Genomic DNA, 16,065 nt, shown 5'->3' with positions numbered 1-16,065 from the left:
AAGTCTACCAAGGCTCACCGCTCATCTCCTGAATTGCCGCTTATCAGCTCTATATGACCCAATAAAATAGGGTCATTTTAAGCAGATACAAGACTTGACAGACTCCCTGCCTCAGCAATTTCAAGATCAGCTCCAAACCCTAGTAAACAAGGGTTTTGAGGCAGGCAAGCATGAGATCAGATCATCTTACGATATCTTTGATACTGCTACAAGGGTATCTGCAGCTGCTATTTTGGCGAGAAGGGAGGGCCTGGCTTAAGTCTTCTAACCTTCGCCCTGAGGTACAAGACAGGTTATCCGACTTGCCCTATATAGGAGATAATCTGTTTGGCGAACAGATTCAACGGACGGTGGCGGAACTTAAGGACCATCATGAGACCCTAAGACAGCTCTCTCTGATGCCTTCTGACTATTCTTCTAAACAGCCCTTTAGAAAGGACTCTAAAAAGTAATTTTTCCGCCCGAATAAGTCCTACCCGCCACCAACCAGATCCTGTGTCACGAGACCTTTTCAAAAAGCACAGCCTTGTCAAACACGTAAACAAAAACCACAAGCAGCTCCTCAGCCAGGGCCTGCTTCAGGTTTTTGACTTCCACCTAGAGAGCAGCAGCCAGTTTCCATTGCCTCATATACCAGTGGGAGGTCAATTGTGCCACTTCCACAACAAATTTAATCAGCAAAAATCTTGACAATAATGATCAATACTTTTTGATAGTTAATAACGAAATCCCTAAATGGTCTAACTTTGACACAGCTTCATCCCTTGAAATCCAAAATATAATTCTTCCTCCGGACGCCACAGCGAGACGAGGGCAACTCGGAGCGGTGCCAGGCCTGCGCGATCGGCGCCGGAGACCCGCCGGGGTAAGGCCTGCTTAACTGCACACTTACCCACGACCGCCTCCGACCCCGACCACGAGGCAGCCCCTGCCTTCCGCCGCTGTCTCGCCATCCTGCCGACCTTCCTCCGCCGCCGAGGGAACACGCTGCACGCTGCCGACGTCCAGCCAATCAGGGGACAGCCCTGATTGGCCTTTAAAGCTGCGAACCTCCCGATCGAAGTCCCTTCCTCCGGACGCCACAGCGAGACGAGGGCAACTCGGAGCGGTGCCAGGCCTGCGCGATCGGCGCCGGAGACCCGCCGGGGTAAGGCCTGCTTAACTGCACACTTACCCACGACCGCCTCCGACCCCGACCACGAGGCAGCCCCTGCCTTCCGCCGCTGTCTCGCCATCCTGCCGACCTTCCTCCGCCGCCGAGGGAACACGCTGCACGCTGCCGACGTCCAGCCAATCAGGGGACAGCCCTGATTGGCCTTTAAAGCTGCGAACCTCCCGATCGAAGTCCCTTCCTCCGGACGCCACAGCGAGACGAGGGCAACTCGGAGCGGTGCCAGGCCGGCGCGATCGGCGCCGGAGACCCGCCGGGGTAAGGCCTGCTTAACTGCACACTTACCCACGACCGCCTCCGACCCCGACCACGAGGCAGCCCCTGCCTTCCGCCGCTGTCTCGCCATCCTGCCGACCTTCCTCCGCCGCCGAGGGAACACGCTGCACGCTGCCGACGTCCAGCCAATCAGGGGACAGCCCTGATTGGCCTTTAAAGCTGCGAACCTCCCGATCGAAGTCCCTTCCTCCGGACGCCACAGCGAGACGAGGGCAACTCGGAGCGGTGCCAGGCCTGCGCGATCGGCGCCGGAGACCCGCCGGGGTAAGGCCTGCTTAACTGCACACTTACCCACGACCGCCTCCGACCCCGACCACGAGGCAGCCCCTGCCTTCCGCCGCTGTCTCGCCATCCTGCCGACCTTCCTCCGCCGCCGAGGGAACACGCTGCACGCTGCCGACGTCCAGCCAATCAGGGGACAGCCCTGATTGGCCTTTAAAGCTGCGAACCTCCCGATCGAAGTCCCTTCCTCCGGACGCCACAGCGAGACGAGGGCAACTCGGAGCGGTGCCAGGCCTGCGCGATCGGCGCCGGAGACCCGCCGGGGTAAGGCCTGCTTAACTGCACACTTACCCACGACCGCCTCCGACCCCGACCACGAGGCAGCCCCTGCCTTCCGCCGCTGTCTCGCCATCCTGCCGACCTTCCTCCGCCGCCGAGGGAACACGCTGCACGCTGCCGACGTCCAGCCAATCAGGGGACAGCCCTGATTGGCCTTTAAAGCTGCGAACCTCCCGATCGAAGTCCCTTCCTCCGGACGCCACAGCGAGACGAGGGCAACTCGGAGCGGTGCCAGGCCTGCGCGATCGGCGCCGGAGACCCGCCGGGGTAAGGCCTGCTTAACTGCACACTTACCCACGACCGCCTCCGACCCCGACCACGAGGCAGCCCCTGCCTTCCGCCGCTGTCTCGCCATCCTGCCGACCTTCCTCCGCCGCCGAGGGAACACGCTGCACGCTGCCGACGTCCAGCCAATCAGGGGACAGCCCTGATTGGCCTTTAAAGCTGCGAACCTCCCGATCGAAGTCCCTTCCTCCGGACGCCACAGCGAGACGAGGGCAACTCGGAGCGGTGCCAGGCCTGCGCGATCGGCGCCGGAGACCCGCCGGGGTAAGGCCTGCTTAACTGCACACTTACCCACGACCGCCTCCGACCCCGACCACGAGGCAGCCCCTGCCTTCCGCCGCTGTCTCGCCATCCTGCCGACCTTCCTCCGCCGCCGAGGGAACACGCTGCACGCTGCCGACGTCCAGCCAATCAGGGGACAGCCCTGATTGGCCTTTAAAGCTGCGAACCTCCCGATCGAAGTCCCTTCCTCCGGACGCCACAGCGAGACGAGGGCAACTCGGAGCGGTGCCAGGCCTGCGCGATCGGCGCCGGAGACCCGCCGGGGTAAGGCCTGCTTAACTGCACACTTACCCACGACCGCCTCCGACCCCGACCACGAGGCAGCCCCTGCCTTCCGCCGCTGTCTCGCCATCCTGCCGACCTTCCTCCGCCGCCGAGGGAACACGCTGCACGCTGCCGACGTCCAGCCAATCAGGGGACAGCCCTGATTGGCCTTTAAAGCTGAGAACCTCCCAGGCGCCGCGCGCCGAGCGTCGCACGCCGAAGGAGCGCGACAAAGGAGCCTGCTCCTTTGTGCGCTCCTTCGTGCACTCCCTATGTGTACTCCCGCATACTTTTCTGCTTCCACAACCCTCCCCACCAATCCCTCCACAACCCACCACAACCCTCAGCAACCTTCCAATCCCCTATATTTGCCTCCCAGCACTCAACCCATGAATCTTCTAAAAGCAATCTCACAACTCACAACAATATAACCCTCACACAAAAAACACACACAATGGCCTTAGCCCAATACATCCCCAAACTACCTCATCGCTACAACCACCACCACACTCCTAAAGCCACACCCATCACTAGACGCCTCACCAAAATCCACACCAACCCTAACATACCCTATACCACAATCACACTCATTACACTACTCCTCATCAATGCACAATCGATCACCAAAAAAATGCCAATCATCCATGACATACTCACAGACGACCAACCAGACATATTCTGCATAACCGAATCCTGGCTGAAACACTCCGACACTGTCCTACTCAATCAACTACCCAGAAATACATACAACATATTCTCCATTCCCAGAAACAAAAGAAAAGGAGGTGGCCTACTATTCCTAGCTCACAAAAAACTTAAATTCTCCTCCCACTCCCTTAACTTACCACCTCCACTCGAAACCAACCTATTCAAATCTAAACATCTCCAAATCCTCCTCCTCTACGCCCCACCTGGATGCCTACAGCACAACCTCTCTCCCCTAATCGAATCCATCACAACCCACATCAACTTACAAGAGCCAGCCATTATACTAGGAGACTTCAATCTCCATATCGACTCCCATCCACTTTCTCCAACCAGTGAACTACTCCTATCCACCATGTCTGCCATTGGATTCACACAAATCATCAACACGCCCACACAAAAAGCGGGCCACACCCTGGACCTAATCTTCCTAAACAACAAAATATCCGCAACTGGACCACCCTCCACAACCCCCATCCCATGGTCCGACCACAGCCTCATACAAGCCAAGCTTCAACTCCAATCAAACCCACAAAAAACAGACAACCGAATCATCGAATTCACCAAACCATGCTCCAGTGAAGACATCGCCGAACTGTTACCGGAGGCACTAAAAACAATCAACCTAAATGACGCCAACACCGCCACAAACTCCTGGATATCCATCAACGCAGACATAGCCAACACATTATGTCCCACGATAAGAAAGGAAATCAAACAATCTACAAAGCAAAAAGCCCCATGGTACACCCAAGAACTGAAAACCTCAAAGCGAACACTGAGACAAACTGAAAAACAATGGAGACGAACCCCCACCTCAAACCTGAAAGACAAATACAGAACGCTACTACACAACTATACAACAGATCTCAACACAGCAAAGCGCAATTTCTACACGTCAAGAATTCATGATTACCAATTTAACCCAAGGACCCTCTTCGCCTATGTCAAAGATTTAACCAACCCCATCCAAAATGACACAACGCCTAACTCCAGCAACATCTCCAGCGAAAAACTAGCCCAATTCTTCAAGGACAAAGTCGACAACATTATTGCCAAGATTCCACAAACCCACAACGACCCCACTGCCATCCACCCCCCCATCCACATATGGTCACAATTCGCACCTGTTGCTTCTACAGAAATCGAACCCATCATCAAAAAAACCAACCCTGCATCCCACCCATTAGACCCCATCCCCGTCAAAACCCTAAAACTCATCAGAGAGATCATTGTCAAACCAATAACCTACATCATCAACTTATCCCTCGAACAAGGAATCTTCCCAGAAAAACTCAAAAATGCCATCATCAAACCAATCATCAAAAAACCTCAACTCGACAAATCAGACCCAGCAAACTACAGACCAGTCTCTAACCTCCCATTCCTAGCAAAAATCATAGAAAAAACAGTCAACAACCAACTCACAGACCACCTTGAAACCCATAATGTTCTTCAGCCAGCACAGCACGGTTTCAGAAAATTCCTCAGCACTGAAACCCTCCTCCTCTCCCTTACTGATACCATCCTCAGAGGCCGTGACAAAGGCAAATCGTTCCTCCTGATACTCCTCGACATATCAGCCGCCTTTGACACCATCAATCACAGAACACTCCTCGCCAGACTTAAAGAAATTGGTCTTCAAGACACCACAATCAAATGGTTCAAATCCTACCTCTCAAACAGATCCTACATCGTCAAGACAAACTCATCCGAATCCTCTCAAGTGCCCCTCACACATGGGGTCCCACAGGGTTCTTCCCTTTCCTCAACCCTCTTTAACATTTACCTCCTCCCACTATGCAAATACCTTTCAGATGCAAACCTCACCTACTTCGTCTATGCAGACGACATACAAATACTTCTCCCCATAAACAAGTCCATCCAACTCACCATGGAAAAATGGAACAACCTCAGCTCAAATCTGTCCCAATTACTATCCCAACTATCACTATGCCTCAACCAAGCCAAAACAGAAATCCTTCACATCCACGATGACCGTCCCTCTTATCCCCTCAAGTGCACCCCCTCCAACCACCCAGGAACCTCAATCAACACGGGAGTGCCACAGATCTCACAAATCTCACTCACTCCATCCACAAGAAACCTAGGAGTAACAATTGACAGCCAACTCAACTTTCAACGACACATCTCCAATACAATTAAGGATGGATTCTTCAAACTCCAAACCCTGAAAAAACTTAAACCCCTTCTCCAAGCGCACGACTTCCGAACAGTCCTTCAATCAATTATCCTCTCAAAACTCGACTACTGCAACTCCCTTCTCATCGGCCTACCAGAAATCCACATCAGACCCCTCCAAGTTCTACAAAATGCCGCCGCCAGAATCATCACCAACAACAAAAAATCCTCCCACATCACACCTACCCTCAAAGAACTCCACTGGCTACCCATCACACAAAGAATCCATTACAAAACACTCACCCTCATGCACAAAAAAATACACAACAACAAAATGAACTGGCTAAACAACGCAATACATCCACACCCCACACAAAGAACCCTCAGATCCACCAACACTGGCCTCCTAGCCATCCCCAATCTCAAATCTGCACACCTCAACGCAACCCGCAAACGAGCCATAACAATAGCGGGACCCACCCTATGGAACACCCTCCCCACCTGTCTCAGAAATGAACCATCACTGCAAACCTTCAAAAAACACCTAAAAACATGGCTGTTTTTAAAAGCCTTCCCACCCGACCCTTAACCTGCCCGAACGCAACCCTCCTCATCCCATACTCAAGTCTTCTCACCCCCCTGAATCCCTCACTCCGCTACTTCCTCCCACCCCACCTTCCTCCCACCCCACCTTCCTCCCACCCCCCCTCCCTTCCCTCATCCCCCCCACCTCTATTCCTAAATTACCTACCCAACAAGTCCCTTATCCCAATTTTATTTTATCAACAACACATTCATGTACATATGTTATTTTCTATAACCTTTTGTTATATCCTATAACCTTTTGTTCCATGTACCACTGTTATAATATGTTATAATTGTTTTTTGTAAAATAGGGCGGACTACGCCCTATTCCCTTGGTTATCTGGAAACCGATGTGATATCTCGATTGAATGTCGGTATATAAAAGAAATAAATAAATAAATAAATAATTTAAAAAATGAACCCTGCTAATCACCCAATTGACTCCATCCCCATTTCTACTCTAAAAACAATAGAACCCACAATAACTAAAACTCTCTCAGATATTGTAAACCTTTCTCTTACTGAAGGTATCTATCCCAGCTCTTTCAAATCTGCTGTAATCAAACCTGTCCTAAAAAAGAATAATCTTGATCCAAACAACTCAATTAACTACCGCCCTATATCAAATCTACCTTTCATTGCCAAGATCATTGAAAAAGTTGTTCATACTTAACTCACGCACCATTTAGAAAAAAACAATATCCTCTTTCCAACTCAATTCGGCTTCAGAAAAAACCTCAGTACCGAATCATTGTTACTCTCATTAAATTACACTATACTTAGAGGGTTTGACAATGGGCAAAAATACCTTCTCATAATGTTAGACCTATCTGTAGCTTTTGACACAGTGAACCATAACCTACTCATTGACCGTCTCTCTGAAATTGGATTACATAATATAACCTTGCAATGGTTTTCTTCATACCTTTCTAATAGAAACTACCAAGTCTCAATCAATAACACCCTATCAAATAGAATTAACCTTCACACTGGAGTTCCTCAAGGTTCTGCACTTTCTGCAACACTCTTTAATATTTATCTTCTCCCAATTTGCCATCTCTTAAAAAATCTCAGCTTGACCCACTTCCTCTATGCCAATGACATACAAATTTTAATTCCAGTTCAGAATTCGCTAGATGATACTTACAAAAAAACTGCCTCATATCTATCTACATTCAAACTTTTGCTAACTCGCTTGAAACTTATAATTAACATTGAAAAAACCGAATTAATTATCATGGATCGGAAACCCAGCCTATCATCTCCACCTCCCCTCTTGCTTGAGAACCATAAAGAACCCATCTTCCCTGTATCACATACACGCAACCTTGGAGTGATCATTGACAATGAACTATCTTTAAAAAACCACATCACAACCAAAATTAAAGATAGATATTATAAAATATTAACTCTCAGATGCTAAAACCTTTTCTAACCTTTGAAGATTTTAGATCCGTACTTCAACTACTTATTTTCTCCAACATTGACTCTGCAACTCCCTATTACTTGGACTTCCAGCTTCAAGATTCAGACCACTCCAAATCCTACAAAATGCAGCAGCAAGAATTCTAACAGGCGTTAAAAAACATGATCACATTACACCCATCCTTATTTCCTTACACTGGTTACCAATCAAATACCGTATTGAATACAAAACCCTGAACATTACACATAAATTAATATATAAAGATGATTTTAACTGGTCATTCATTAATCTCATTCCTCCCTTGACTCAACGTAATCTTCGTTCAAACAACAAAGGCCTTCTGAAAATTCCCCCTGTTCGAACAGCTCATCTATTAACAACCCATCAAAGAGCCTTCTCCATCGCCTGCCCAAAATTATGGAACTCCCCATGGACCTTAGAATGCAATCCAATTTGAAAACATTCAAAAAAGATCTGAAAACTTGGCTGTTTTTCAAAGCTTATAATGAAACCCTATCTCTCACAACTTCTTCTCATCAACTGAACTCTCAAATGATATGAATATTTTTCTCAGTTACCAAGTTCAACTTAATTCAGTACCTTTTCCAACTGAGAACTTAACCTTTCGCTTACTTTTTATTTCCTCTCTCCTCTTTTAGTTTACTTGCTATCCCTTTTTTCCGACTATACATTTACATTATTTGTAGTCTACTGATTTTCTCTATTCTACTTATGTTTTTCCCTCTTTTTGGTTTTTGTAAACCTTTTTATCCCTTGTTTAAGTATGTAAACTGTTGTGATGGCATTACTGAATGACGGTATATAAAACTTGATAGATAAATAAATAAAATATGGCACTCAATCACCTCAGACCAATGGGTACTGGCGATAATTGCTTAGGGTTACCATCTGAACTTTCTCTCCGTGCCACCAGACTCCCCCCCCTCTACCGACGTGGAGAACATCCTATCACTCCATCCATCTAGATCAAGAGGTCTCTCTCCTTCTCCAGTCTAAGGCAATAAAACCCATACGCTACTCTCAGCAAGGCCTAGGATTCTATTCACAGTACTTTCTAATCCCCAAAAAATCAGGAGGCGTTCGTCCTATTCTGGACCTACGGGCCCTCAACAAGTACCTCCAGCGAGAGAAGTTCAAGATGGTAACCTTAGGCTCGCTTCTTCCTCTTCTACAAAGAGGAGACTGGCTCTGCTCTCTGGACCTCCAGGACGCATACACTCATATTGCGATAACTCCATCTCATCGCAAATACCTGAGGTTTCTAGTAGGCCCCATGCACTATCAATAACGAGTGCTTCCATTCGGCCTAGCATCTGTGCCACGAGTCTTCACAAAATGCCTCGTAGTAGTTGCAGCCTTCCTCAGGACCCAAGATGTTCACGTCTACCCCTATCTAGACGACTGATTAATCAGGGCTCCCACTCAGCAAGCTGCTTTGTCGTCCCTCAATCTAACCTTACACACTCTAATTTCATTAGGATTTCTCGTCAACTATGACAAATCCTACTTAGTCCCATCTCAAACCTTGTCGTTCATTGGGGCAGACTTGGACACCTTGCAGGCAAAGGCTTTCCTGCCTCAACAGCGAGTCCTCACTCTCGTGTCTCTTGCACACCAGCTGCAGTCTCAGCACTCCGCGACTGTACGCCACTTTCTCATCCTCCTGGGACACATGGCGACCTCAGTTCAGGTCACACCAATGGCCCGTCTGGCCATGAGAGTAATGCAGTGGACTCTAAGGTCTCAATGGACTCAAAGCATTCAGCCCCTGTCGACCATTGTCCACATAACCGACTCACTCCATCAGTCTCTAGCCTGGTGTAAAAATCAGATCAATCTCCTCCGCGGCTTGCTCTTTCAGGCTCCAGACCCTCAATTAATTCTCACCACCGATGCTTCCAACCTCAGATGGGGAGCTCATGTGGCCAATCTGCAGACACAAGGCTCTTGATCTCCAGAGGAAGCCAAACACCAAATAAATTTCCTGGAGCTTCGAGCAATCAAATATTCTCTCAGGGCATTTCAGGATCGCCTCTCAAATCAAGTTATCCTGATCTAGACGGACAACCAGGTGGCCATGTGGTACATTAACAAACAGGGAGGCACGGGCACCTTCCTTCTGTGTCAGGAAGCTGCACAGATATGGGCGGAAGCTCTCTCCCATTCGATGTACCTCAGGGCCACCTACTTGCCGAGAGTGGACAATGTGTTGACAGACATGCTGAGTCGCATCTTTCAACCACACGAGTGGTCTCTCAACCCCTCGGTAGCGAACTCCATCTTCCAACAATGGGGATATCCTCAGATAGACCTCTTTGTGTCTCCTCAAAATCACAAAGTAGAGAACTTCTGCTCTCTCATCCGCAGCAAACACTCTCAGCCCAGAGACGCATTCTCCCTCTCCTGGGCAACCGGTCTACTTTACGCTTTCCCTCCACTTCCTCTTCTCTCGAAGACTCTCGTGAAGTTATGTCAGGACAAGGGAACCATGATCCTGGTAGCACCTCACTGGCCACACCAAGTGTGGTTTCCAATACTGCAGGATCTCTCTATTCATAGGCACATTCTCTTGGGAAAGGACCCGCTTCTGATTACACAAAATGACGGGTGCCTCCACCATTCCAATCTTCATGCCTTGTCCCTGACGGCATGGATGTTGAAAGGTTAATCCTTCAGCCACTTAACCTTTCTGAACCAGTTTCCCGTGTCTTGATTGCTTCACAGAAGCCTTCCACGAGAAAAGCTTAATCTTACAATAGAACAGGTTCACGTCACGGTGCTCTTCTCAGTGCCTTGACCCCTTTACCTGTCCCATCACGAAGTTTTTGGTCTATCTGGCATTTATCAGAGTCAGGTCTAAAAACTTCTTCCATCAGGATGCATGTCAGTGCAGTAACCGCCTTCCATAAAGGTAGCGGGGATGTTCCTATATCAGTACAACCCCTTGTAACACGTTTTCTGAAAGGCTTGCTTCACCTCAAGCCTCCAGTGTGTCCTCCAGCCCCTTCTTGGGACCTCAACCTAGTTTTGGGTCGGCTCATGAAACCACCATTCGAGCCTCTTCACTTCTGTGAACTTCGATATCTCACATGGAAAGTGATTTTCCTTTTGGCAATCACTTCGGCTTGCAGAGTTAGTGAATTACAGGCTCTAGTTACCTATCCGCCTTACACTAAACTTCTGTAGGACCGGGCAGTACTCCGCACTCACCCTAAATTCTTACCCAAGGTAGTTTCGGATTTTCATTTAAATCAATCCATCATATTACCTACCTTTTTTCCCTGGCCCCATTCCAACCCTTGACTGTAAACGGGCTCTAGCATTCTACCTAGACCGTATAGCTGCCCACAGGAAAAGCACTCAATTTTCGTCTCTTTCCATCCTAATAAATTAGGGCAACCTGTGGGTAGGCAGAGCAGACTTTCTCCTCCTGGTTAGCAGACTGCATATCCTTTTGCTATCAGCAAGCGGGCATTCCATTTCAAGACCGTGTTAAAGCACACTCTATGAGGGCCATGGCAACTTCAGTAGCACACCTACGATCGGTGCCGCTTTCTGACATTTGCAGGGCTGCCACCTGGAGTTTTCTCCACACCTTTGCAGCCCACTATTGCTTGGACAAAGCCGGAAGACAAGATTCCATCTTCGGGCAGTCTGCCCTTCGTAACCTGTTTACAACGTGACATACCAACACCCTTCCCCCTGCCCGTTAGGGTTCAGGATGCCCTCGACCAAATTTTATCCTAATCCTAGTGCCTTGCGCACCTGGATACATTTGGTGCATTGCTCGGGGATCCTCAGTTCGGTACTCACCCATATGTGAGGACTACCATCCTGCTTGTCCTGTGAGAAAGCAAATGTTGCTTACCTGTAACAGGTGTTCTCAAAGGACAGCAGGATGTTAGTCCTCACGAAACCCACCCACCGCTCCGCGGTGTAGGGTTCATAACGTCTTCTTATTTTATTTTTTGGCACTGCCTGTAGCTTTTAAACAAGACTGAAGGGGGACCCCTGCTGGATGCAGGGTTAGTGCTATGCTGGGCATGCCCAGTAGGGGCCAGTCAAAGTTCTAGAAACTTTGACAAAAGTGTTCTGTGATTGGGCTCCATCCTGATGATGTCACCCATATGTGAGGACTAACATCCTGCTGTCCTGTGAGAACACCTGTTACAGGTAAGCAACATTTGCTTTCTTACCTCTCAGATTTTACCTGACCATCTCTGAGTTCCCTTTCCAGAGCACCAAAATGCTATCAATGTTCCTTTTTCCCAGGAAAATATTCTCTAAAATGCTCTTCAAATTGTGCCATTTCAGAGGCCACAATGGCCCCATGGCCGCAAGGTTTCTCTGCTCTCCTGGCTGTGCATATACAAACTCTGTGGGGCTGTGAGTTGCTTTGTCTCTTCCCAAGTGACTGCTTTCTTTTCATTAATAGGAACAATATCCAGGAGGGGAAGGTAGACATCAGTGACTTGACCTGGGAACAGAAGGAGAGGGTCCTGAGGTTACTGTTTGCCAAAATAAATGGAGTGAAAATCAGGTATATGTGATTCCATTTGCACTAACTCCTGTGTGTGGTAGGCACAATGAAAAAGAAGTACTTTTATTTTACTCTCCTCATCAAATGGAGTGAAAACCCGGTTTCCCTGTACGTACCCCGATCAGTCCAGACCGTGTGTTGAGCCTCCTGTCCAGCAGGTGGAGACAGACTAAAACTTGCAGGATGCCCTATATCAGGACAGAGCCTACCCTACACCCCTTCAGTATTCGTCTGTCTCCAGCAGGTGCAGGCAGCTGAACCTACGGTTTCCCTTCTTCTTCCCTTAGTTTCCCTGAGGGGATTTTCTTTACTTTTGGTCTGGATCAAGCAAGTATTAAATTCTTGTTTTAAAAAAAAAAAAAAAAAGAGGACTTTGAAAGTTTTCTCCGTTTTTTCCTCACAGAGACAGTTCGGTCTCTCCGCTCTGCTGGGAGCCGGGGGGGGGGGGGCGCAACCCCCCCCAGGCCCCTTTTTCCCGGTGACCTTCTGGGGTGATACCGGTGGTCCAGTCCCTCCCCCATTATCTAGCTGTCCTCTGTAAAACAGGACCCTCTCAGGGAGTATTTTCCCCTGGCTTAGCTGAGCAGTTTAAAAAAAAAAAGGTACAAGCAGGGCTGTATTTGTTACTTTTACTTTTTAAGAACTGTGGACAGCTCCGGCAGCGTGCAGAGTTCAGTCACTGGCTCCGCTGACGACTTCAGCCCTGCACAGCTCAGCTGTTTTTACTTTTTTAGCGATTTTTTTTTCTTCAGCACTGATGCCCCGTTCCAGCGCCTGTAAAGCATGTGGAGAGTTTGCCACACGTTTTTCCCGTGGAGGCCTCTGTTCAGGGTGCCTACCGGGTGGGGAGGGTCCCTCATCGGTCCCCTCGCCCGCAGCAACCCGGGGGCGAGTTCACCGCCACATGCCCAGGCCATTCCTGGCCCAGAAAACCACGGGAATGGCGGCCATCTTGAAGCAGGCTCAAATGCAGAATCTGATGTGCAGGAGGAAGGTGAGCCCAATTTTTTAGTTTCACCTCCGGATTTGAGCCCCCCTCATGCCCCGGAGGGAGTGTCTGACCTTTCCCTCCCCCCCCTCCCCCCCGGGAAGTCTAAGTCTTGTTTCTCCACGGAGTTTGTGCTTCTTATGCACAAGCCCTATTTAGCCTGCTTACAGCAGGAGGAAGATCCATCCCTGGACCCTCCCCCTCTCCTCCCCAACCTCCGAAGGTGCTGGAGGGCCAGGGCTTGGTTAGGGTGGTCCCGGGGGTACCGCCGCCTCCAGATCCGCCACAGCTGCCGCTGGTCCCAGTTCCAGATCCGGATGTTGACCCTCTGCTTCCTAACCCCGCCTCGAGGGGGAGGATCCTTGGGTGTTATGCTTATTTCAAAAGGAGGAACTAGAACCGCTCATTCCCTTCATTTTGCAGGAACTGGGAATTGAGTTGCCCCCGGCGGATACGGTTACAGCCGCAATGCCTGCCAACATGGACCCGGTCCTGGCGGGACTTAGGGCTCTTCCATGTACTTTTCCTTTTCACCCTATGCATAAGCTGATGCTTCTTAGGGAATGGGAGTCCCCTGAGGCAGGACTCCAAGTCGGGAGGGCTATGGACAAGCTCTACCCCCTTCCTGAGGACTGCTTGAATCTACTTAAGATGCCCAAGGTAGATTATTCTATCACGGCGGTTACCAAACACTCCACCGCAAGTTGGAATTTTATCTCAAGCACATATTTGAGGTCCTGTCCTTGGGAGTTCGGGCGACAACCTGCGGCAGTCTCATGCAGTGGGCAAGCCTCAGGTGGATTCAACAATTACTCAGCACCCAAGACCTGCCATCTGCAGAGGCGGAGCAGGTAGATCGCTTGGAGGGAGTGATTGCGATGGGGCGGATGCCCTGTATGATCTTCTGTGAGTGTAAGCCAAGGCAATGGTCTTTGCAGTCTCGGCCAGGCGCCTCCTCTGGCTGAGAAATTGGTCTGTGGACGCCTCTTCCAAAGCGCAGTTGGGAACCCTTCCCTTCAAGGGCCTAGAGCAACTTATCCAATCCCTTGGAGAAAATAAGGTGTTGCGTCCGTCGCTGCTCAATGCCCTCACTCCGCCCTCTTTACCTCTGTGGCGACTCCCTCCGGGTCTCATGGACGGTTAGCTGCCACGGCGTCTTCTTGCCGTCTCCCTTCGGCGTTCCCGGACTGACACAACGCTGCGGATCCCCCATGTCCCTGATGATGTAGGGCGGGCGTGCTCCGATTGATGTACCAGCAAGGGCGCAAACCTCAGGGACGTCCCCTGAGATGACACAATCCGCTTCCAATATATAAGCTCTCAGTATTCGCTAACGAATCGAGTTAGCAAGGGCGATTGCTTCGGCTTTACTCCCAAGCTACTCTGCCTCCTCGGACTTACCAGGGGTACCCACTCCTTGGGGGCCTCGCTCTCTTTTCTTTATTTCAGATTGCAGATAGGAACGGGTACTCGCTCCTCAAAGGCCCATGTTCCTGAACACTCTGAAGATTCTCTACTGCCTGGAAGCTATCGCAGAATCAGACATTTGTGAGTTACCATCGCTCTCTCAGAGCTTTCCCTGGAACCAGGTACTCGCTCCTCGAGGGCCTAACCCTTTCCAGCTACTGAGCTTCCTAAAGACCTTATGTGAGTTTTGTCATCTAGTTTTGGCTATGAACACGGCATACCCTATCTACTCACTCTCTATAGTTTCTCTACAGCTCAGCAACCCTGGGATCGCTGTTCCAGTACCTGAGGGACTTCAGCCCTGCCGGACATATCAGCTCACTACTGCCACCTCTGGTGGTTCTACTAACCTGTCTAATAAAAGAATTATCTGTGTCTGTCTCCGTACCCAAGCCTAGCTGGTGGTCCCTCTCAGGATATCCTCCTGGGGGCGCAGTCATCTGCCATCGGCCCAAGGACCACCTCTCTACATTCCTCTACAGCTGAGTGCCCTCTCCAAGCACTCCGCTGGTAACAGATTGCTACTCCCTTCTCCATCAGGAGTCTTCAGCAACAGATTCATAACAGATTGCTACTTCGCAGTCTAAACCCTAACAGATTGTTTACTACTCCCTTTACAGGAGCTGAGCATATCAGATTGCTAACTCCTCCTTCCACAGGAGCAGATTCATTACAGATTGCTAACTTCTCCCTTCCACAGGAGTCAAAGCATAATAGATTGTTAACTCCTCCTTCCTCAGGAGCCGAAACATAACATAAGGTTCATAAGATGCTGGAGGACCACCCGAAACAGTCTAAGTCCTTCTTACCCTCTCGCACTAGATTTAGGGGGCAACGTCATTTTTCCACCAGGGCAAGGGGCTCTTTCCCGAGGGGTAATGCTTCCCAATCTCAGTCCTGGCCTCATTCCTTTCGGGGACATTGGCCCTTCAGGGATAGTAGCCAGCATCACTCGGTCACCAAGTCCTCTCAATGAGATGTGGCTGGCTCATTCCTCCATTCGAGACTTAGGTGGACGACTGTCCCAGTTTCTCGGGGAATGGGCCACCATAATGATGGATCAGTGGGTCCTAGAGGTGATAGAAAAAGGCTACGCTTTAGAATTTGCTCGAGACCTACTGGATCTTCACCTGATCTCCCCCTGTGGAAGTTGAAAGAGGCCTGCGGTCGAACAAACCCTACGCAGGCTGCTGGAACTGGGGGCCATAGTCCCAGTTCCAGTGGAAGAACAAGGGTCCAGCCAATATTCCATCTACTTCATCGTGCCCAAAAAGGAGGGCTCCTTTCGTCCAATTTTGGATCTCAAGCGCGTCAACTGGACTCTCAAGGTTCCCCATTTTTGGATGGAAACC

General features: G+C 49.7%; 1 protein-coding gene across 1 annotated transcript in view; it reads left to right on the top strand.

Moving 5' to 3' along the window:
• Positions 1 to 16,065, top strand: part of BBOF1 (basal body orientation factor 1) — a 375,496-nt gene that overhangs the window by 286,768 nt on the left and 72,663 nt on the right. Inside the window, exon 9 of the mRNA XM_029597441.1 lies at positions 12,154 to 12,258. Within this exon, the coding sequence (XP_029453301.1) occupies positions 12,154 to 12,258 (105 nt within the window). The remainder of the gene's footprint in view (positions 1 to 12,153; positions 12,259 to 16,065) is intronic.

This window comes from Rhinatrema bivittatum, chromosome 4 (assembly GCF_901001135.1).
Source record: "Rhinatrema bivittatum chromosome 4, aRhiBiv1.1, whole genome shotgun sequence".
Classification (NCBI taxonomy): domain Eukaryota; kingdom Metazoa; phylum Chordata; class Amphibia; order Gymnophiona; family Rhinatrematidae; genus Rhinatrema; species Rhinatrema bivittatum.
The sequence above is the reverse complement of the archived record's forward strand: the minus strand, read 5'-3'. Positions and strand labels throughout refer to the sequence as shown.